General features: G+C 41.1%; 3 protein-coding genes across 7 annotated transcripts in view; 2 read left to right on the top strand and 1 right to left on the bottom strand.

Annotated features, from left to right (window-relative positions):
• Nucleotides 1-89: 89 nt before the first annotated feature.
• LOC115578804 (transitional endoplasmic reticulum ATPase) lies at nucleotides 90-10,107 on the top strand. 4 transcript variants are annotated; one of them, XM_030411997.1, is made up of 18 exons: nucleotides 90-335; nucleotides 1,081-1,192; nucleotides 1,282-1,454; nucleotides 2,166-2,308; nucleotides 2,519-2,649; nucleotides 2,988-3,119; nucleotides 3,686-3,788; nucleotides 3,987-4,120; nucleotides 4,323-4,458; nucleotides 4,575-4,687; nucleotides 5,042-5,206; nucleotides 5,361-5,483; nucleotides 5,587-5,799; nucleotides 6,764-6,942; nucleotides 7,036-7,165; nucleotides 8,881-9,039; nucleotides 9,401-9,552; nucleotides 9,653-10,107. In XM_030411997.1, exons 3-18 carry the CDS (start codon nucleotides 1,402-1,404, stop codon nucleotides 9,756-9,758), a joined length of 2,172 nt encoding a protein of 723 aa, XP_030267857.1. In that variant the 5' UTR covers nucleotides 90-335; nucleotides 1,081-1,192; nucleotides 1,282-1,401; the 3' UTR covers nucleotides 9,759-10,107. The 4 variants fall into 4 exon arrangements, with proteins under 4 accessions (XP_030267857.1, XP_030267853.1, XP_030267865.1 ...); XM_030411993.1 differs by lacking the exon at nucleotides 90-335 and adding an exon at nucleotides 365-757; XM_030412005.1 differs by lacking the exon at nucleotides 90-335 and adding an exon at nucleotides 651-757 and having other exon boundaries at nucleotides 1,088-1,192.
• A 595-nt stretch (nucleotides 10,108-10,702) lies between these two features.
• On the top strand, nucleotides 10,703-13,867 carry ndufb7 (NADH:ubiquinone oxidoreductase subunit B7). The gene is made up of 3 exons (XM_030430580.1): nucleotides 10,703-10,998; nucleotides 12,915-13,083; nucleotides 13,702-13,867. The coding sequence occupies exons 1-3, from the start codon at nucleotides 10,887-10,889 to the stop codon at nucleotides 13,787-13,789; spliced, it is 369 nt and encodes a 122-aa protein (XP_030286440.1). The 5' UTR covers nucleotides 10,703-10,886; the 3' UTR covers nucleotides 13,790-13,867.
• An 889-nt stretch (nucleotides 13,868-14,756) lies between these two features.
• Nucleotides 14,757-23,005, bottom strand: part of tecrb (trans-2,3-enoyl-CoA reductase b) — a 14,043-nt gene continuing 5,794 nt past the window's right edge. For both annotated transcript variants that reach the window (XM_030430423.1, XM_030430414.1), the window contains 10 exons: nucleotides 18,851-18,902; nucleotides 18,667-18,711; nucleotides 18,149-18,252; nucleotides 17,633-17,748; nucleotides 17,112-17,217; nucleotides 16,915-16,987; nucleotides 16,787-16,830; nucleotides 16,539-16,596; nucleotides 15,658-15,746; nucleotides 14,757-15,482 (listed from right to left, as the gene is read on the bottom strand). In XM_030430423.1, coding sequence (XP_030286283.1) covers nucleotides 15,309-15,482; nucleotides 15,658-15,746; nucleotides 16,539-16,596; nucleotides 16,787-16,830; nucleotides 16,915-16,987; nucleotides 17,112-17,217; nucleotides 17,633-17,748; nucleotides 18,149-18,252; nucleotides 18,667-18,711; nucleotides 18,851-18,902 — 861 coding nt within the window. In that variant the 3' untranslated portion in view covers nucleotides 14,757-15,308. The remainder of the gene's footprint in view (nucleotides 15,483-15,657; nucleotides 15,747-16,538; nucleotides 16,597-16,786; nucleotides 16,831-16,914; nucleotides 16,988-17,111; nucleotides 17,218-17,632; nucleotides 17,749-18,148; nucleotides 18,253-18,666; nucleotides 18,712-18,850; nucleotides 18,903-23,005) is intronic.

The following is a 23,005-nucleotide window of genomic DNA, read 5'->3' as shown; positions in this document are numbered from 1 at the left end:
GTGTGAACATGTGTTTCGACATTGTGTGTGTGTGTAAGGGAGGGAATCCAACCAGGGGTTTGGAGCAGCTGGGTCACACCAGCAGCTCCCCTCAGTCACCACGACAGGGAGTCGAAGGAGGAGAGACCACACTGCGTTTTACAAAAGATAAGACTAATCCAGATGATCCTTTGGAAAATAGGTGTGATGCAGAATTCATTTTGACCTATAAATGTTTCACAGTAAGCGGGGAAGTGTTCTCCATGACAAGCAAGGCACTTGTGCCAGCATCTGCTGCTTAGAAGCGGGGGGAGGAGGAAATATCACGCTATATCTGTCCTGGGATTCTCTCCAAGGTAAGTGCTTGGGATCTGTGTGTGTGTGTGTGTGTGTGCGCTCGCACGACCGGGTTACAAATAAGACAGGGCAGCAGACGGCCATATTTATACCTCCACTGATAAACAGGCAGGGCGCAGCTCCCACAAACATGGTGGTTCAAGGCAACAGAGGAAAAACAAAAGACTGAGACTCTCTGCTGGGAGCTTCTGGGCTCCAGGAAGACCAAAACCCCACCAGGGCAGATCAGATCAGGCACAAGCTGAAACTTTTGGCACTGATCGCAGCAGAAATACAAGACCATACAAGATCAGCTCTCGAGTATACCACAGTAAACAACTGCAGGGAGGGACGACAGGGAGGGACCAGACCTGAAAATTGAGGATATCTGAAATCTGACGAGACAAAGGACAGCAGTCATGCCAGGTTCAGGAGGAGCAGAGTGAGTGAAACAGCTGCATGTGTACAGTATGGGTGTTAGGGTGTGTGTATGCTTAATCATGCGTATTTGAACCTGCTGTACAATGTTTTATTGGCATATTTTGCACTTTCGTCTCATAAAGAAATGTGCTTCTTATAAAATCACTCTTGCGTTAAACTCCAAACTATTGATTAGATATTTTTTCATATGTTTGCAGACTGATATAGTTGCTACGCACTGAACCAAAGAGAGTCTAAATACAGCTCAGTGTCACATGAGGAAATCAGAGCTACTAGTGCAGGGCCTGCATGTGAGAGAGTCATAATGTGTCCCTTGTCTGGAAGCCCAAAGGGAGAAGATTTCTCCACTGCCATCCTGAAGCAGAAACAGAGACCCAACAGACTGATTGTGGACGAAGCTCTCAATGAAGACAGCAGCATCGTCAGCCTGTCACAGGTCTGGATGTTTGTGTGTAAAAATATATCCGTGTCATGTGTGTATTTCTTCTGAGATCTCTGTGTGCGTGGGTGTGTGTGTTTCACCAGAATAAGACAGAGGAGCTGCAGCTCTTCCGGGGGGACACAGTGGTGTTGAGAGGGAGGAAGCGTCGGCAGACGGTGTGTATCGTCCTGACTGATGACACCTGTGGGGAGGAACGCATACGCATGAATCGCGTGACGCGCAACAACCTGCGTGTCCGGCTTGGTGATGTCATCAGGTACATCTCACACCTGTGATAGTGGTGTTCAAATGTTACTTTGGTAAAAGGGAAAGTCACCCATACAAACAGTACTTGAATAAACGTCTTAAAGCATCTGATATTAAATGTACATACATTTCATTATCATCATTATGTTTTGTTTTTTTATATATCTTATTGTCAATGAAAATGTGATCTAATCTAATCTAATCTAATGCAGCATGCAAAAGAGGAATAACTAGTAACAAGTTATCAAATAAATGTAGTGAGTCAAATGTACAATATTTGCCTCCAGAATGGAGTGAAGGGGAAGTATAAAGCTGCAGTAATGGAAATACTCAAGTAAGATGAGATGAGATGAGATCATTGTTTATTAACTAACTAACCTAAAACAGGGAAATGTGCATTGTCACAGCAGCAAAAGGGATAGTAGAAATAGAGGACATCAATAAAAACAGGAATAATAAATAAGCAAAAAAAGTAAGAAAAAAAAAAGTAAAAAAAATTTCGAACAATATAAACAACATAAATAAGAAACAACGCTCAGCAAAAATATTTGCACCATAGCACACTAAAGAGTTAATACCGCAACTATGAACTGAAGTAAATGTACCTGGTTACATTCCACCAACTCCTGTTTCTTTGTGTTACATATGAGGTTTGGAAATATTAATAATGGAATTATCAGGAATAATCCGTACATTTTTGCTGGTGTGTGTCTCATCACAGTATTCATGCGTGCCCTGACATCAAATATGGGAAAAAGATCCACGTCCTCCCTATAGATGACACTATTGAAGGCCTGACGGGAAACCTCTTTGAGGTTTTCCTCAAACCGTACTTTCTGGAGGCTTACCGGCCCATACATACAGGTACTGCAACTCGTCTGCAGCTGATGTTAATACAGGGGAGCAGCTCCATTCAAAGCACAACCCCTCCATAGATATTACTACGTGGTGTGACAGCCGATATTTGCTCATATCAGCATGTTTGTACTTGTATCATCACCTCAACACCATCCACAACACATCCAGATGCTTCTCTATGTGGTAACTTTTCTTTTCTCTTCTCTGTGTTGCCAGATGACATCTTCTTGGTGAGGGGCAGCATGAGGGCGGTGGAGTTCAAGGTGATGGACACCGACCCCAGCCCTCACTGCATCGTTGCCCCAGACACTGTCATCTACTGCGAGGGAGAGCCAATCAAAAGAGAGGTCGGTGAGAGAGCCATGAGCGTCTGGACTGGTTCATTCAGAGGCATATTATCAAGAAGAACTGCTGATGCGACAACATGGTGGAAATGTTCACAATCACTCGCTTTTGTCTTTCTGTAGACTTAGATGTACAATAATTGTGTTTAAATCATAATAATTTTGTTTGATTATTACTGGTGCAAGAAAAACACTACATGCACTTCAGGCCTGGGCTGGGTGGATCCATTGATTCTTGTTGTTTATGTTGTTAACCATGCTAACCTTACTGGCAACAGGTATGAGGGCCATGACTGAGAATAAATCATCCAGATGTGACTCTTTCATATTTGCCTGGACAGGACGAGGAGGAGAGCCTCAATGACATTGGCTACGACGACATCGGTGGCTGTCGGAAGCAGCTGGCCCAGATCAAAGAGATGGTGGAGCTTCCTCTCAGACACCCCGGCCTCTTCAAGGCTATCGGAGTCAAGGTGCACTAATATGTGACTGGCTTTTCATCACATGTGAATAAGACTTTCTACATGTGGACACAAAACATGGCACATGAAATCACATGAAATTTAACTTTTTCTTACACGTGAATTCCACATTTATCACAAAATTTGACATGAGATGAGGTGCTGCCACATGGGAACTGGATACGTTTATAATGTGGCTGACTTTTTTTTACATGCGGAAATGGAAAAAGGCACAGGAAATCGCCTTAAATTATTTTCTTTCTCTTTTTTTTGTCTTTTTAAAAAAAAAAAAAACATGAATTTCAAATTTCAAACATTTTCAGGTGTGATTGCTTATTTTTACATGTGAACAAAAATTTAAACATGGCAACAAAACATGGCACATACAATTCGCTTTTCTTACACGTGAATTCCGCATTTTCACATGCTGTTACTGTCACAAGTGAACACACATTTTCAGAGGTGAAAATAAAACAACGCCACAGTTGAAGTGAAGTGATTGGCTTTTTCATCTGGATCAGAATGTTCACATGTGGAAACAACATCCACTCATACCTCTACCTGGTGTTCTCTCTCAGCCCCCCAGAGGGATCCTGCTGTACGGCCCTGCAGGCACAGGGAAGACCCTGGTCGCCCGGGCTGTGGCCAACGAAACTGGTGCCTTCTTCTTCCTCATCAATGGTAAGGTTTTTGTCTTTGTTCACATAGTGGCTCTGTGGTGAGGAAGACAATAGCCAAGCCTGCTCCAGCAAAGTGAAAAACTTTGAAAATAAAGTACACAGAACCTGATTGCAAATGTTTATTTAACCACCAGTTCTCTTATTTGTAGATCTGAGTAGGAGAAAATAAGCTTTAGATGCTTTGCATTATTGTGTGAAGGTCCTGAGATCATGAGTAAGCTGGCCGGAGAGTCAGAGAGCAACCTAAGAAAAGCGTTTGAGGAGGCAGAGAAAAACGCTCCGGCCATCATCTTTATTGATGAGCTGGATGCCATCGCTCCCAAGAGAGAGAAGGTAAACAATATTAATCAAATCAACCAATCAGGTTTATTTGTCACATGCAATCATATTAAGTACAATCAGAGTGAATGTGTCAGATTTTATACTTATTTATATATCAGTAGAGCACCAGTACAAAATGTCTGCTTCTGTTGTCTGTGGTCAATGTAACTGTGTGTGTGTGTGTGTGTGTGTGTGTGTGTGTGTGTGTGTGTAGACCCATGGTGAAGTGGAGAGGCGTATAGTCTCACAGCTCCTCACCCTGATGGACGGCCTGAAGCAAAGAGCTCATGTGGTTGTAATGGCAGCCACAAACCGACCGAACAGCGTGGACTCTGCTCTGAGACGCTTCGGTCAAGAAACACACACACACATACACACTCACACACACACACACACACACACACACACACAAAGAAAGCATACAAAACACGCATACATTTTCAAGTATGGTGATGTCTCTCTCCAGGCAGGTTCGACCGGGAGATTGACATTGGAATTCCTGACACGACCGGCAGACTTGAGATCCTGCAGATTCACACCAAAAACATGAAACTGGCTGGCGACGTCGACCTGGAGAGGGTGAGGAAGTGCAGCAGCCTCGGTTCTACCAACATAAAAAATATGGAATAATTGAAGCTAATATTGCTTAAAGAAAAATCAGTCAGCAACTATCTTAATAATAAACTGTTTTAGGTCATATTTTGAAGAGACATTACGTGGTTGAAGCTAGAAAGGTGGCAGGGTCCGCCACATATAAACAAAGTAAAACAGTATGAAACTGTGTTGTCCTTTAAGGTCAGTTTGTTCATTCAGTCATGAACACAACGAGAGTTGTTTATTTACTTTGTTTAGGCATAAAAATGTCCTATAAAACACTGTTGTGCTGTTTAATAAATTCATGTCAATGTCCCTGAGGTATTTAACATTTCTCAGATCGCTGCAGAGACCCACGGTCACGTAGGCGCCGACCTGGCTGCTCTGTGCTCAGAAGCTGCTCTGCAGGCCATCCGCAAGAAGATGACCCTCATAGACCTGGAGGACGAATCCATCGATGCCGACCTGCTCAACTCACTGGCCGTCACCATGGATGACTTCCAAGTACACACACACAGACACACACACACACACACACACACACACACACACACACACAAATACACACAAACAGACTTTGGCCTTTTCTAGGCTGTGATCTATTAGTCCCTCAAAGAACAATGTCTCCTTTCCCTGACCCCACCATGCCCTCCCTCAGTGGGCACTGAGTCAGAGCAACCCCTCGGCTCTCAGAGAGACCTGTGCAGAGGTGCCTCAGGTGAGCTGGCAGGACATCGGAGGACTGGACGAGGTCAAGAGAGAACTGCAAGAGCTTGTCCAGGTGGAAAAACACTCAAACAATCTCTGGACTCTGGAGTATCTGCATGTACCTGCAAACACAAGTGCCATCAATAATCCATCAATGCTCCTCTCGCCCTCCTCAGTACCCTGTCGAGTATCCGGACAAGTTCCTGAAGTTTGGTATGACTCCATCTCGTGGAGTGTTGTTCTACGGCCCGCCAGGCTGTGGGAAGACCCTGCTGGCTAAGGCCATCGCCAACGAATGCCAAGCAAACTTTGTGTCCATCAAAGGCCCGGAAATGCTCACCATGTGGTTCGGAGAATCAGAGGCCAATGTCAGGGACGTGTTTGATAAGGTAGGAGCAGGAGCCTTGTCTTCCGTTAATAATCATTTAATAGCCTCATAGCCCCATAAAAATGCCTCATTTAACCACCTCAGTGGTAAGAGACTAATCTGATTTGGCCTGATCTTTATTAATTTTCAAGCAGATCAAGGGGGGTTCTATAAACCTTTGATAATCAGTCCAATAGGAAAATGTTAGCGCCTAATATTCATGTAACCACTTACTATGATCACCTTGAATGGTTGGTTGGGATAAATATATTCTTTCTACACATGTTGGCCTCACATTGGACTAATATTAGGTTGCATTGATCCAGAGGGGATGGACTTGTAGCAGCAGCAGAAAGAACTGTCTGTGGCCAGTAAGACTTTATTCGGGCCATTTTAAAAGATTTAAGGATTGCTGAACGCCTCAATGGTGTAATGTGTAGTGTTAATCAGTTACTGTAGAGCCTTCCTGTCCTGGGCCGTGCATGATCCCTACTAGTTTGTATGTTTCTAGTCAGGATGCTTTCTATTGCTCCTCTGTAAAAGTTGACCAGACTATGGCTCCAGAATTTAGCCTCCCTAAGTTTCTGAAGGAATTACAGCCTGAGAGTGCAGTCATGGATGGACTGTGAACAGGAGGGGGTTGAGCACACAGCCCTGGGGGGCTCCGGTGTTGAGCACTAATGTAGAGGAAGGTGTGACTGCCAATCTGAAGTCCAATACCCTGTTGCAGAGCTTTTCTTCTCAAGGCGAGAGTGTTTTCCAAGTTTTCCAATCAGCTTCGTCGGGGAGATTGTGTTAAAAGCTGAGTGGAAGTCAACAAACAGTATGTAGATGTGACTGAGGGGAGGGGCAGTGGATATGGCATCCTCTGTGGATCTGTTGGTTCTGAAACAATGTGGGTCCCTCCACTGGATAGAAGCAATATTGTCCATGTAAACATAGCTACAGTAAACCTGCTGACCTCTTGGCCTCTTCTCTGCCTACAGGCCAGACAGGCGGCCCCCTGCATCTTGTTTTTTGACGAGCTAGACTCCATCGCCAAATCCAGAGGAGGTGGAGCTGGGGATGCAGGGGGTGCAGCTGACAGAGTCATCAACCAGATACTCACAGAGATGGATGGCATGTCCGACAAAAAGAATGTTTTCATCATTGGTGCCACCAACAGGTACTTGTGGGAATTTGTTTTATGATTGTGGTCTGAGGAGTGAAAATTGATTATTCTCTCTGGTCATTTCACTCTCTTTACCTGTCGCACCAGACCGGACATCATCGACGCTGCCATCCTGCGGCCAGGTCGTTTAGACCAGCTCATCTACATCCCGCTCCCTGACAAACCATCACGCAGAGCAATCCTGAACGCCAACCTACGCAAGTCCCCTGTTGCACGAGTTAGTAACACACACACATACACAGATGTTGAGGTTGCAACCAACTGAACATCCCTCGTCTTACCCTCTCCTGCGGTGGCTGCTAAAAACATGACCCTCTCTAGAGCAAACCTTCTCTGCAGAGATAGGCAGACGCAGCGGAGATACGCATGGATATGCAGGGCTTCTATATCTGACGGATGCCGGAGCACGATGCAACAAGAGCAGAGCAGACAGGAAGTCAAACACCAAAACAACTACATAACAGTTAGTTCATTTTCATAATAAAACCACTCCCTGTTGATGCCAGCACAAAAATCTCAAAAGAGAGACAAATCCAAGCACTTCTTCTAATCCTTCAGTTGGAAACACTTGTTGTGTTTATAACACATATGTATAACTGCGGTCGCGCATGATTATGTAATTATTGTGGGATCTCGTCACTTTTGCAATTCCAGCTGTCTCAAAAGCAGTCAGTGGGTTTCCGGACGATGGAGCAAAAACGTACTGGAGTTTACATGCATCCAGTGGAATTCTAGAGTAACTCTAGCTTTTGGGTCTTGATAGCTTGCTGGCATTTAAACTTCACAACCATAGCATTCACCATACAGGGGTATCCTACTACACAACACACCATAAAAGGGCATGCTAATAATGTAGCTACATAGTCATACAGCATACCCACTCAATGGGAAGAAGCTCAGCTAAAAGTACATAACTTTAACCCAAACAAATTACAACTCTAACACCAAGCAACTAAAGCAAAAGTAACAAAAACGGTGCATGCCCACAAAGTTGCCACTAGCAATCATAGTTTTTCATGCTAACAGTACAAACAATATGCCGTATAAGAGCTGAGACTCTACAGATTCAAGTGAAAAAATTTAGATGGAATGAATACCTGGAGTGAAACTAAAGAAAACATTATAAGCTTAAATTATTATAATAATAAGTTTTTCCAGCTGTAACATGAGGAATCTAAAATGGTACAGATGGTGCCAATACATGCACCATGTGGATAGTCTGCCTAAATACATCTCTACTAAAATCTCTCAAACTTTGCTCTGCTTCACTTGACAGAGAAGTGATCAGATGTTTTTCTGTGGCTTTCTAAAGGTTTGAGGCTGCAATTATCATTCCAAAGGGATTTCCACTCTAAAAATGCTGAATTTTGCAAAGTGGAAATGATATATTTCATTCAATTCTGTTTTCCAGATTCATTTTACTCTGACTCAGTGAGCTTAATGCTGGTATTTGCAAATTTCACAAGATTTGACAAATATTTTCATATAGATCCTGTAGCTGCAGAGATATACTCTATTCATTTTGGGCAAAAAAGGTGTGCTGCTTCAGTTACTAAAGACAAAATCCCCCCCCAAAAAGCCCACCGTCTTCTAGCCAGTAAAAAAACCAAAAAAAAAACCCAATTCTGCTGCACATCAGCTCCTCAAATGGTCCTCATATGTAATGTGTTTAAAGATGCAGAGCTTCATTTAACGATTCTTAGTCTCAGGTGATTACACTGAATACATGATTATGAAAATGATATTCCATTTCTGCCCCTACACACAGGACCTTAAGAAACCTTCCCTCCTAGAGAACAGAAAATCCTACATGAATAATCTGGTCATAAAAATTGTAAAATGTTTAGTTACTATGGTAACCCCAGTTCTACGATAATGATGCCAGATAATGTGAATCCTTCCTTTTGCATCTCCTTTTTCTTCATCCTGTAGGATGTGGACTTGGAATACCTGTCTGGCATCACGGAGGGTTTCTCTGGAGCTGACCTGACAGAGATCTGCCAGCGGGCTTGTAAGCTGGCCATCCGTGAGGCCATCGAGGCCGAGATCAAGGCTGAGCGTCAGAGGCAGAACAGACCAGGCATCCCGATGGTCAGACTGCTACTGCTGCACTACATACTAGCTTATTTACACCATGCTATACTGTATTGAATAGGAGGCTGATAATTGGGTCTCTCTAAGTCTTTCCTCTCCTTAAACACACACACATAAATATATATGCCCCACTGCCCAAAGCTGTACCAGGCTGTCTGTGCCCGGTACAGATGGAGACTGTGGAAGATAAAAACGTTCCCTAAAGGGCGGCTGTGTGTTTTGTAACTATCAGCCTTTGGACTGGGAACACACACACACACACACACACACACACACACACACACACATATGTGTGCAGATAGAGACTGTGTTGTTTCTCCATAAAGTCTCTATAATGTGTTTTCTCTGTTGTCTGCAGGACGAGGACTTTGATCCAGTCCCAGAGATCAGGAAGGACCATTTTGAGGAGGCAATGCGATTTGCTCGTCGTTCAGTCAGTGACAATGATATCCGCAAATATGAAATGTTTGCTCAAACTCTGCAGCAGAGCCGAGGTTTTGGAAGCTTCAGGTACGTATATTCAAGTAAAAGACATGTGTCGCTACAGAACAGGTTGTCTTGCTTTCTTCAGGATACGTTCCAGAATCATCCTTTTAATTTCTCCAACCAGGTTCCCTTCTGATACTGGTACTCGGTCTGGAGGCCAGGGGTCGGGCTCTGGATCAGGGAGGCCAGGCCTGTACAGAGACGAAGGCAATGATGATCTCTATCAGTAACCCATTTAATGCCCTCTCCCGCTGCTTTGCTTGGATTTCACTGAGAAATGGAAACAGAAGAATAATGGGGGAATATTGTAAGAATAAGGAGTATTTTGAAGACTCTTAACAAAACAGGAAATAACAAAAAAAGAAAAATGTCTGTCTATTATTTATGATAAGTTATAGAATTGTTCCAATGTGAAAAGCAGTTCACTTGTAAGACAGTGTCCCTGAGACAGATAATTATTGTGTCAACTGTATCGTCACATCTTTGGGTTCTCTGTAATCTGATTGCACTATTAAAATGATGTAAGTTGTGTGTATGCGAGTTCATAATGTAATAATAAAATTTTATTTGTAAGCCTCAGTGATCACTCTGTCAATGTTTATCTGTGAATGCCGAATGTAGATTTTTTGTACATGTGGCTTGGAGTGCTCTTACATAGAATAGAGCCATTGTTAATGTTATTTGAAGCATCTGGCTTTTCTTTCTTAGACGATTAATAATGTTTGTTGTGATGACGGGCAATTTGATTGAACACAAACAGTCTATATATGCGTCATGTAGGCACAATATGAACTGAATAATCTGTTTTAAGACTTGATTTGGCGGATCAAGGCATTTTCCCACATACACCTCTTATTTCCTGAAGTATTTTATTTGCACAAGATTTGAGATATGGCCACCTCAAACGCAAATTATACATGTTTTTTGTTTTGTTATCTCACTGTGGACAATTTTCACTTTTCCTTTTTAATTTATACATTAGCAAGAGCCAGTTGACTCAGTGAGTGCCAGGGTGGTACAGTAACCCACTTGGCTAGAAAATATAGATTTTGAGCTTAACTGTACTGTTTGTATGTTTGCAATTATTGAATATTACAAGTGAACCCGTAAGTTTACTAAGTTGACTAAGTTTTTGGAAGCAACACCTTCCAGCGGAACCTTTGTGGGGGAAGGTGTTTTCTGAAGCACCGCTCGGCTGTTTATTTCCGGTACCAGGCGGAAGTAGAAACAGGGGGCTTGTGGAGGTGACCGAATGGCAAATAGCAGAATCGTTTTGGAAATACTAGATTAGCGTGGGACAGAAGCAACAAATACGACATCCTGATTTTAGCTAACAGCGCACAAACATCGTCGCTACAATGGGAGCTCACCTGGTCAGACGCTATATCACCGAGACAGACACCGAACCGGACCCAGCGAAGAAATATGAGTTCGACCCCGAGTTTGGCTTTCCAGAGAGGAAAGAGAGAGGTTTGTCAGCTGTTCCGACCTCATGGAAACGTCTAACTTCATGCTACTGTGTGTTTACAATCATCTGGATTGGACATTATTTTCTTATCAGCCATGCTAGCACAGCTTGTCAAGCGCTAGCCGAGTTAGCTTTGTGCTATGGCAGTAGTAATACGCTGGTTTGCGCAGCAGCTAAGTGGTGTTGAAGGTGTCGAGTGTGAAGTGAGCTGGTGCCCTGCTATAGTCTATGGCCAGCTTTGCTATGTTTATTAACTTAAAGCTCTTTATTATAGCCACGGGCACTAATTTGTGTTTACATATACAAACCATTGACTCTGACATCAGTAGCATAACATTGAGAATGTAATTGGATGGTTACCGCTGAATTTCAGGTGAATTATTGGTACCTTCTCATAAGACGTTTTGGGATGACACAATAGTAATTATCCCCCATAAACAAAATCTGAAATTCTAATATTTACGTTGCAGTGTGTTGGATGTAGGGGGATGAAGAAGGCTATAGGCAGAAATGGAATACAATGATATTCATAACTATGTTTTCATTAGTGTAAAATGACACGAAAATAAGAATCATTGAGGTTTCGTTACCTGAGAATGAGCCTTGTGTACCTACAGAGGGAGCAGGTTCTTTTGCATGGCGGAGTCCTCCACTTTGCACCGCCATGTTTACTGGCATATTGTTGGCTGTAATCTGCATCCTCACCACCTCAGTGCCACTAAATCCTACACACTGGACCTTTGAATATCCAAATATTTACTGAGAAAGCGGACAACAGTTTTGAAATCGTGGTTATGCAGTAATTTACAGACAAAAACAAAAGTCTTGTAATAAGTTTGTACTTATTCAGTCATACTATATACGGTATGCTGCCATGCACCTACCAAAGGTTCCTAGTTGTCCCTAAAGGCAGATACTGACGCTAAAGTAAAATATCCATCTTAAATTAATTTACATGTGCGTCTGCAATAGCTATTTAACCACTTTGTGTAATGTTCTGGGTTTGTTTACAGAACATATGGCGATTTTTGTGAATTGGGACATGTTCTGATCCATAATCTTTAAATACCATAGAAAGTCATATGATCCAGTGTCAAAAATACCACCTTTAAAAATCAAGTAATGGACCATTTACAATCTAGCTGGAGTATTTTTGCATTGAAAGCTAGTAAAGCCAGTCTAAATGGCACTGTGACAGCCGTTAATAATGTATATACTGTATGTACATGAAATCTTGTTGACTGCCTCTGTCTGGTCCTACAATGTTATTTGCTTTGACACCAAATTTTTTTTTGTCTGTGTCTATACTGTCGTGTCTCATTGTCAGTTGGCGTTTTGGGTCTAGAAGAAGGCCTTACCTTTAATATAAAAGTAAACTAGAGTGGCACTCAGTAGAGCGCATACCTCCGCCTAGGCCACACAGCCCCCTTTAATTCAAACAAGCCTAATCCAATATCAAATAAAACATTTAAATCCACACCCTGATTTTTATTTGGATTCTATTTCTTTTTTTTATTTATTTCTTCTTTCTTATATTAGATATATTTGTACTCTCTCGTAGATTGAGGCACCTAAATATGACATTTTTTTTCCCCATCCATCCAAGATCCATGCATTATTGCCTGAGAAAAGAAATATCAAAAAAACGCCCCATTGCGTTAAAGTGAGAAAAAAAAATCCTGGATCCGTCCCTTTATCTAGATCTGCACCAAAAGTTAATGTGGACTATTCTGGGCCTAGACACACCCTCCATCCATGTTTGGTGGAAATCCGTTCAATATTTTTTGTGTAGTCCTCCTTGTTAGAAGTAAGGAGAAAAAAAATTTGTATGTATTGCGAAGGCTATACAGAACTTCTACCCTGGACATGTCTTACATTAAAAAAAACACCAGCCTGATCATTTGTTTCCCTTTGCCAGAGATGGTAGCGAGCCAGATGCAGATGAACTTGGCCCAGCTGCCTTTGGAGCAGAGGGACTACTGTGCCCAGCACCTCCTTAAACTCATGAAGTGCAAGAGGGACAACTGGCCCAACTTCCTCGCCTGCAAGCATGAGAGACACGACTGGGACTACTGCGAACACCAGGAGTAAGTGTTTACAGGAGAGTAGAGGCTGGGTCGGACACAGTGAGTCTTTAAGCAGACCAACTGACTTGGTTTCACGTTGAAACCCCAGATACCTGGTGATGTTGTACACTACTATCAGATATGCAAGTTGTTTCGAAGCCACACATTAATTGTATCTTGTTCAAGTGTTTTGTCATTCTTACTCTCAAAAAACAAGGCATATATTAAATCTAGGGCCACAACAAAGCTCAGAAAACCTCAATCTCATTAAACAGGCTGATTTCCTCTCAATAGAATGAACCATGTCTTCTAGATTGACAAAACTCTTTTACCACCAGTTCCACTTCATCGCTTCTCTGGTGCTTTCCATCGTATTACACTTCTTCCTCAGCAGGTGGAGTTGCAGAGTTGTAGGTGAATTGCGGGTGTTCAAATTTCTGATTTCGTTTTAAGGACTTTCTGAGTTTCTAAATAACATTGCATCCTAAAGATTTAATTGATTGTGAACTTGTGGGGGCACTTTAGTATGTTCAAAATCCTCAGCAGTGTAAGATTTAACTGTTAAACTTAAAGGCTGTCATAATGTGATTAATATACATCCACCTTTAACATTAACCATGTACGCTTGTGTTTCTCCAGCTATGTGATGCGTATGAAGGAGTACGAGAGAGAGAGGAGGCTCCAGCTGAGGAAGAAGAGAATTGAGGCTCAGGCTGAAGCTGCGTGATCAGTACATGCTCTGATGCATCTTCTACTCTGTATATATGTGCTGCCGTTCACAATAAACAATATTGTTTAAGCTCTACATGCTTCAGCCTCATTAATGTCATAACACAGTTTTCCTCTGGATGACATCACCAGATACATTAGTGTGATATTTGGTTGACGACAGCAGGATTTTAAATTGTTTTCTGTCTAAGTGAAGACTGCGTTCTGGTTTAGATGATGCCACCATGTGGACATTCAGTCTACTGGTTCAGGACAACTTAACATCTGTGTATAGACCACAAAATAAATGATATACTATTTTGAATGTTAAAAGATTTGTCTCCCCTGTGACAAACTTAACAAACTAACCTTTTTTTGTTAGTTTATTTGTTTTTACATATGTACAGTATTTGACTGAAAATACAAAAAATTGGTTGTTTTCTACAGTTTTCTTGTAAACGCATTCTTGTATTTGTGGCCTGTTACATCACACATTGAAATTTTGGATGGACTGATTATCAGCCTGAATGATCATCGGGGCCACTATGACGCATTTATCCAAATATCAGTATGTCAGATTGCTGATAATGTTAGGTGTAAAATGCAATACTGTACTTTTGCTCTGATGCAGCATCCTTTCTCTGTCTATAATCACTGAATAATAATACTGAATAATCTGAATCTCCAAAGTAATGCAAAGCTGCAGTTATCAATGAAATGTAAGCATGGAAGTACAAAGTAGCAGAAAATGGAAATGACTCAATATACAACAAGATTTTTATTTTTACTGCAACTCTATATCAACTCCAAATATTATATATATATATATATTGTATCTCCTTGATTACTGATAATCAGTATCATGTATTATAAACATATCAGTCCCTACACAAGCCCATTGTGCTGATACTCACAAAGCCGGTAGCAAAGTAGCAAACGTAATTGGTGCAAATCCGACACATGAAACACATAATAAGGCAGCGACATTTTGGTTTATCTTTTTTTAATAAATTACTTCAGACATCAACAAAATCAAATGCTATCATGCCTTCAGATTTGCATTAGTGGATATCATCACTGCACAGTCAAGCTGAAAATCCCCAGATGCAGATTCAACCCCAAAACAACAGTATAAACTGATGTAAGCCTGGTCAGGCATGTTAACAGTATAAACAGTATAGTACATCATTCAGTATGCACCGGGTAGTCTGAAGGTGAAGACTGCTCTGGGAACTCAAGCGCACAGAAGTCAATTAGCCAATCAGAATGGTTTGTCTGTGGGCGGTAAAAAAATAGAGCAAGTGTAGTGTTTCACATTTTCACTCAACATGACAGGGAGACAGGAAGGGAAAGAGACTATCTGGTTGAAGGGGGCAGAAAAAAGGGGACAGGGTTAGATTTCTTTAAGTCTGTCAGTCACTCTAAGTTCCAGTGTAAATTTTGAAGGAAGGAAAAAGGGCTGAGGGGGGAGAGATGGGCGAGGGGGAACATGACTCCTACAAGTGGGGCAGCTGAACGGGGAGCGGCCCAGCGGTCCTCTACAGGACAAAGGGCAGGATGGGTGAGCGGAGAGGAGGGTAGTCGCGGAACTCCTTCAGGTAGCTGCGGTGCTTGCCCTTGGCCCACACAGTCATCTGGATGAAACCCACCAAGGTGAAGAAGGCCACCGGCAGGCACTGGGTCATCAAGGTGAAGCCGAGCCACGAGCCCAGCTGAGGAAAGAAGAGGAGGGATGTTACACACACACGCTGACACCACAAGAGGGCAGCAGCTGCAAGTGAACTAACAAAACCTTCAGCGTACAATGACAAAACAAGTCTTGCACACTTTTCAAGCAACAGAAGCCACGTTCATGCAGAGAAGACTCTTTTCGCCATGAACTGTTACCTCGTAGGTGTAGTTAGGGCAGGAGACCAGCAGGAAGATCCAGGTGAAGGGGTTCTTGGTTGGATAGGGAATTTTCCTGGTCTTTGAGCCTGGATCGAGGTAACAAAACAAAAGGAATATAAATAAAAAAAACTTTTATAAAAAATAAATGAATAAATGAATATAAATGTGTGTATATATATATATATATATATATATATAAATGTGTGTGTATATATATATATATATATATATATATATATATATAAATGTGTGTGTATATATATATATATATATATATATATATATATATATATATATATGTTTTTAAAACCATCTACTCATTTCAATGTTTCATCTTAATTTAAAAAAAAAAAAATTGACATTTTAAAAAGCTGACCGACGATTTGTGAACTGACCATGAGCCGGTTTTTAGTCCATTTGAGGGGACAACCACAACTTCTTTGCTATTGGTTGTGGAGCTGATTACGCTCGTCAAAGTTCACCTAAGTTGAACTCCACACAAGATGTAAGATGTAACCAAGATGTAAATATGCTTAGCCAACAGAATTTTTGGGCTCATCTAATCATGCCATAATGACATCTTTCTAGTCATGAGTAAAAATGTGAAAAGAATGAAAAAAAAAAAAAAAAAAGTTAATGGGTGTGATCCCATTACCATAACACATATTTAATTGCCATTAACAGAAATATCAATTGTATTTTTTAAAAGGGAAACAAAGGACATCCTTTGAAATACTGTGTTACCTAATATATAATAATTACAGTTCAGGCCACATTCACTGTGTGTGTGTGTGTGTGTGTGTGTGTGTGTGTGTGTGTGTGTGTGTGTGTGTGTGTGTGTGTGTGTGTGTGTGTCTCAGATGTACAGGTGTGTGTACCTGGTGGACGGAGGTTCCGCAGAGCAACGTGGATGGAAAAGTTGCCGATCTGACAGAACTAACAAAGAAAACATTCACACAAGTGATTTTTTTTACTGAGTATGCGTAGACCAAAAGACAACAAAACAAAACTCTTACTGTACACTAGAGACTAAAAGATTAAAATACTATTTAAATGATGTAAATGATATGTCTGTTAATATAAAATAAATGGGAGAACAAAGCATCGTCGCTAGAAAGATTTTTACCAAGAAGACGATGAGGGCCAGTCTGATCTGTTGCTCGCCGTAGACTGAAACAAGACACAGCTAACATGAGTATTGATGAAAAGGAGTTACAACTGGTATATGGATGTGTATGTCCAGTGCATGCTTACTTGGTGGTGTGTACAGCGGGTGGTTGATGTAATAGGCCATCCATGCTGCAAAGCCCCAGTAGTAGGTACAGTTCTGAAACAGAGTGTTACAGGAACGTCATCTTTCTTTCTTGCGGTGGTACTGAGATCTATATAAGGTCACACCTTTGCACATACTAATGTGAGGCCACCGAGTTTGAGTGAGGAAAGTATCTCACCTTGAAGATGTTGCGTAACGGCATTGTTCCATGAGAGAAGCGGTGGACAAACAGCGTCTCCAGCAGCCTCTTAACGTAGTGGAAAGAGTGACACATACAGGCGAGGCTGGAAGAAGAACACGTGCTGGTATTAGCTTGACTATTGTCATTAAAATGAGGATTTCAAATACACAGTGCCCTCCCAATTAGAACAAAGCGCCGACAATTTTATCCCCTTGTCCAAAAAGTGTCCAAATCCAAAGGCTCATAGGAAAAAGCGTGGCTTAAACTAAAGGAATAGTTTGACATTTTGGGGGGGAACACTGAGTGGTTTTTGTGCTGAGAGTTAGTAAAAGTAGACCAACACTTTCATGTCTGTATGGTGAACATGAAGCTGCAGCAAGCAGCTAATTAGCTGAGCTAATGTCAAAGACTGGAAACTGTAAGTAGGCTCATTTTCAGCTAATTCAAACTTCTACTTAAATAGATTTCATAAGTTATTGTTGTAGTAACTTTTTTGAGGGCCTGTTGGAGACACTCACTGTACGACCCAGTGTTTACTGGTGGTAAAGTCATATTTGGGTGCGTAGATGAAAGGAACCCTGAAGTAGAACATCAGATAGATGACCAGAGGGCCGGTGTACTCTGTCAGAAACACCTGAAAGAAAAGAATGTAGGACGTGATAAGTCAGAGCCCTGGAGACTCAGTTAATCCATATTGTGGTATTATTGATATATTGGCTTGGAGATGTGTTAGAAAGAAAAAATACATAATTTCCTCTGCTTGCTCTGTCTTTCGTCTACCAGCCCTTCTTCAAAATCCCAGCAGAGCTAACACAACTTTAACATTAAGAGTGAAGTCCACCAGAGCAAATTAACCTCAGGGTCACTGGAAAACTTCTGACACACACACTCCCTTTTTACCCAGCGGGAAATCTCAATATAGCTCTGCTTGATCCCACCTGCATTCAGATGAATATGGGCTTGTCAGGACTGTTGGACCTGACTGTGACAGCACGACGTGTCCCCGTGTTTGCTCTGCTTCCTGTTGTACTCACTGTGACCCAGCTGATCTGGGCTCCCAGGTCTCTGAAGTAGAAGGTTGCTGTGGTTCCCACAGGCAGATGCTGCAGAACATCCTCATCCTTCAGAGACTTCCCCTCTGAGACACACACATGGTTTACTTCATGAGTAAATTATGATGGTAAAGAGAGGTAGTACGACATTTACTTTAAAGATGCAGTATGGAGTTTTTGGGAAGAAATGTTAATCAGAAGAGAAATATCTTTATTGACTGAGTCTTTATGCCTAAACAGACTACATAAACAAACTCTCTTTGTTTTCATGACTGAATAAACAAACTGATCTTAACACAGTCAACACAATTTCATACTGTTTTACTTTCTTTCTAACAGTGTTCTGGGGCCCTTGTTTTCTTCTGACAACAGCTTGTTTATTCAGTTATGAAAGCTGAGTTTGTATTATTACCTCGTTAATATTAAAAATATTAAAGTTATGAGTTTGAATTATAGGTGCTATGTGGTTATACTGATGGATCACACTTTAGCTGACTTACTTGGGTCGAGGCGAATGGACTGTCTTGCTGGGTACCACTGAGGATCTGAAACAGATGGACAAATGCTTCATACACATCTAAAGATGGGATGTAAAGTGAGTATTTCTGTGTGTGGCTTGAATTTTTGCTCAATCTTAAATCTGGTTTATGAGACTATAGTCGCTGGCAGAGAGGTGGTACTCACGGCTCTTGTGGAACATAGACTTGATCTCTCCGATGGTGGCATTTGGCTCGACCTACAAAAAACAGCACAATAAATAAAGTGGAGGGACATGTACACACACACGAAGGAACAGATAATAACCCTGTTTTCCATTCATGATGGCGATAAATGTTAAATTTAGCCCTGGCTGTGCCTACACACCCAATGGATGTGGAGTATTCAACAGCTGGTATTAGGGTTTCAGAGAGCCTTGGCGCACACACACACACACATACACATATATATATACACATAATCACAGCCAAAGTACACGACCTTGTGCCAGGCTGCCAGCTATGGCCCAACTGCCCCGAATATAAACACAATGACAACAAACCAGAAACATGAAGAGCACACAGGCACGTCTGGACACACACAGTATTTACAGGCGGGATCCCAGAGCAGTGAAACCTCCAGGACATCACCACAAAATCCCACTATCTGATTAAATAGCTTCATCGGTTTGACTTGAGGCCACTTACAGAACTCTCCAAGGCCCTTCTCTTGTAGACTCACAATGCCTCCATTTATACATCGAAGATCTTTATCTGATTTATTTAACATTTTGTACATCCAGGCTCTGAGATTTGTTTTGAAAACTGAATGTGATGTGCAGAAAAAAAGCCAATTTATACATAATGTTGCTTTAAAGTATCAACAATGAAAGTACCCTTCCTGCAGTAACTTCCCCCCTGACAGTGTTTTACTTTTGTGTTTTGTATTGAGGCAACATCATGTAGAAATTGTCATTTTGTGTGATTTGGCACCCCCCACAGTTTCTAAATGCAACACCACTGTGGTAAATACAAATCCCAGGTCTGTAACAATTTGTCAGACGTTAATGTAGGTGCTGACTACAAACAAAATTCATTACATCATAACAGTATTATGTGTTGAAAACTTGTATGTTTTTAGTTTTTGTTGTACATTTACTTAAAACTTAAAAAATGCATACTTTAAAGATAAAATCATCAAAGTAATCCTTGGCAATGTAACCAAAATCTAATTGTACATATTTGCAAAATGTAATCCGACCCGATAACTAATTTTCTAATCTGATTATATAATCCTGATTACATGTCATCCATTACTGCCCAGTTTCCAAAACATTTACAATACGTTTGGATCTGTAAATGCCTTACATGCCTGAGTTATTATGCAAGCATTGACCCAATTATTCATTTCAGAAGGTGATGAAACTGAACTCTGACATTTCAGTCTTGCTTTAGAGCGGTGAATAACATCCCTTCTTAAATTATCTAGCAGGGAGTTATTGTCTGTTCTAGACAAGTTTCAAGTCACTGCAGGAATGAATGGATGGAAATGCATCAGGAAATTCCTCATTAATGCAAAAAACAAACTCAGCAATGCTACCTGCACATTACATCATCACAGCACCTCAGATATCAGCATCAAATTTCTCTCAAGCCTTTGACATTTATGACTCCAGTGACGGGTTTCTCAAAACATTTTAGCAGTAAGCTGATACTTCTCTGCTGGGCCAAACTAGAAGAGCTAAGATTCTTTGTTTGTGATTTGTTCCAACAGGCAATCACACTGTCCAAGCAAAGGTGTGACACAGGAGGAGACTAAAGCAAGAAAAGGCTGATTTTTCTGTGTGTGCTCTGTGACACACCTTCGAGCTTAGGTTATCAGCCTACACGCAGCTGTGTGAAAGGCCAAAGAGCACTGAAAGAAATGATTTAATACATAACCTTATCATATGTGTTACATTAAGATTCTTATTTAAAACACCTTTTTAATGAAACGTTTGTGTTCATGTAAATTATGTAAAATATCAATAAAATCTATGGTTCTGTATGGTGTGTACTGCTTATAGACCTCTTAAAATAGATTTGTAATGATATGATGTCTTCATGTCATTTGCAGCTTCTAGTCATCGTGTGTCAACTGTAGCATTATGTTTTTTAATCAAAAATAAAATATAACATTTCTGTGGTTGAAGTACAGCAGGCTTAAATGGGCTATATGGAACAATCGGTAGCAATCTAAATGTATTAATGACATTTTTATTGGCCATATGTGAGTGGATTGTAACATGAAGTAAAAAATGTGACCTTCCACTTCTCTCATGGTGTGGACAGTTTGTTTGAGTTGTTTGATGCTGCCGGACTGTGGATTTCTTTGTGAAGGATGCGACTTCATGCATGTTCTTGAGTGGCTCGTCTAGGTGCCTCTCAGGGAGCAACAGCAGCTAACAGAAGTTTAGAGATGGAGTCTGCTAACATAAACTAACAATCGACTTCCACCACAACATAGAAGTTCCACAGCGCCCCCCTTTCTGTGAAAGCTATTTTTTAAACCTTTTTATCAGTTGTATATGATATACAGGAAACTAAGTCTGTTTACTACATTTAAGAAGACACTGAACTTAATTTAAATTATTTAAAAATAATAATAATATATGTGTTTTAGACTTTCATAATGTTTGAAGTTTGAAGGTCTGCTGCTGTAAGTGACTTGGCTTCTGTTGATGTCGCCCTGAACACCACGGGCCATTTTCAGCAGGATGACATCACTAAGAATCCACCTCTCTGCAACCCCTGCAGCCCCCCCCAGTCTTTCTAGAGGCTTCACTCAGAGCCTGTTGTATAAACCCTGACCCAGACATGATACAGGACTATAGTTTTATATCTAACTCAGTCCTTTAGTTTAGCTCTATTTGCCTGCTTCAGAAAACCAGCCAACCAAAGGGGGCCCCCTGTCACATCCAGATCTATATTGGTCACTTCTGTGAAACTTCCTCTCCAAAAGGTGTCAAGATTAAACCTGCCATCACCATGGAAACTCTGCTAATCCGACAACAGGGTATAATCCGGCGAGGATAGCACTTTATACATGGTGGTCCTGAGGAGCAGTCTTTGAGAAACTGAGTCTGCCCCAGCTGACAGACTAACACCACTGTAAACTTGGCCGATGCAACACTGTACACCGACAGAACTCACACCAACAACACACTAAACCCTCCTAATGCAACGGCACTGACTTACAGGCATGGCACTGACAAACTAAAGCTGTCTAACTCAACAATAACAAAGTGTGGGCCAAGTGCAAATGCCTGTAAATATACCTTGTAAAACAACAGTCTTAAAACGTCCAACCAAAATAAATGTGGCTAATACGACAGTGAAACTCTTTAATCCTGATTGCAAACACAACTTGAGTCTATCGGTCAATATCAGTCTGGTCAAATGTGACCGTAGCACAAAATTCATTGTTATATTACTTATGTAAAAGCAACAGAGCTAGTTTTGTATGTAAATGTATTTTTCCTACATGTGCTGCTTTTGTCATGCACCCAGCTGTGTTCTTGCTTTGACAAGAATACTTAACCTGTTCATTAGGGATGGGACAAAATACGGCAATATGACATAACACTTCTTGTGATACGATTTTTGATACTGGCATCAAATATTGACAATTTTATTAATACATGCAGATGTTCCAAAAAGATTCCTCTGACAATGTCATTCACCAGAGTCAGAGTTGTACCCTTCCTTCAGACTTTTTACCTACAGAACTGTTCTTCTTTCTGGCAGTTTTACACTGAAATGATTGCACACATGACATGGACAAGCTGCAGTCAGTGTGTGTGATAAAAAGGCAAAAAGCTCAGACTGTATGCACTTTTGAATACGTTTCAGTTCAAGTCAAACTCTGAAAACTACACACCACAATGCAGTGAATAAACACACACATAATATACATACATAATTCCAGCACTTTTCCTCTTGCAACGTAGCAATTATCGTAGAATCGCTCTATCGCGATGCTATCATGATTGTCAGCAACATATCGAGAATCGTATCATGAGTTACTATGTTATTGTCTACCCAGCTGTTCATGATGAGAGGAGGACATCCGTTATCGGCATTTGACCCAAACAACTCCAACATTACAGCACTACAGAAGAGCTGAGTGCACCTCAACTCTTCTCTGTCTTCCGATTGAAAGCTGTTAATGCCACAAAGGGAAAGATTGTTTTAAGAATCACTCTCATCACAAAAAATAACAGAGCAGCTAGCAGGATGACAATAAACCCATTTTCAATGGCATTAAAACAAAGGTATAGGTAAAATGAAAAGTGCCTGACTTTAATGATAAAATATTTACCAT

The sequence above is a fragment of the Sparus aurata genome, chromosome 1, assembly GCF_900880675.1.
Source record: "Sparus aurata chromosome 1, fSpaAur1.1, whole genome shotgun sequence".
In the NCBI taxonomy this organism is placed as follows: Eukaryota; Metazoa; Chordata; class Actinopteri; order Spariformes; family Sparidae; genus Sparus; species Sparus aurata.
The sequence above is the reverse complement of the archived record's forward strand: the minus strand, read 5'-3'. Positions and strand labels throughout refer to the sequence as shown.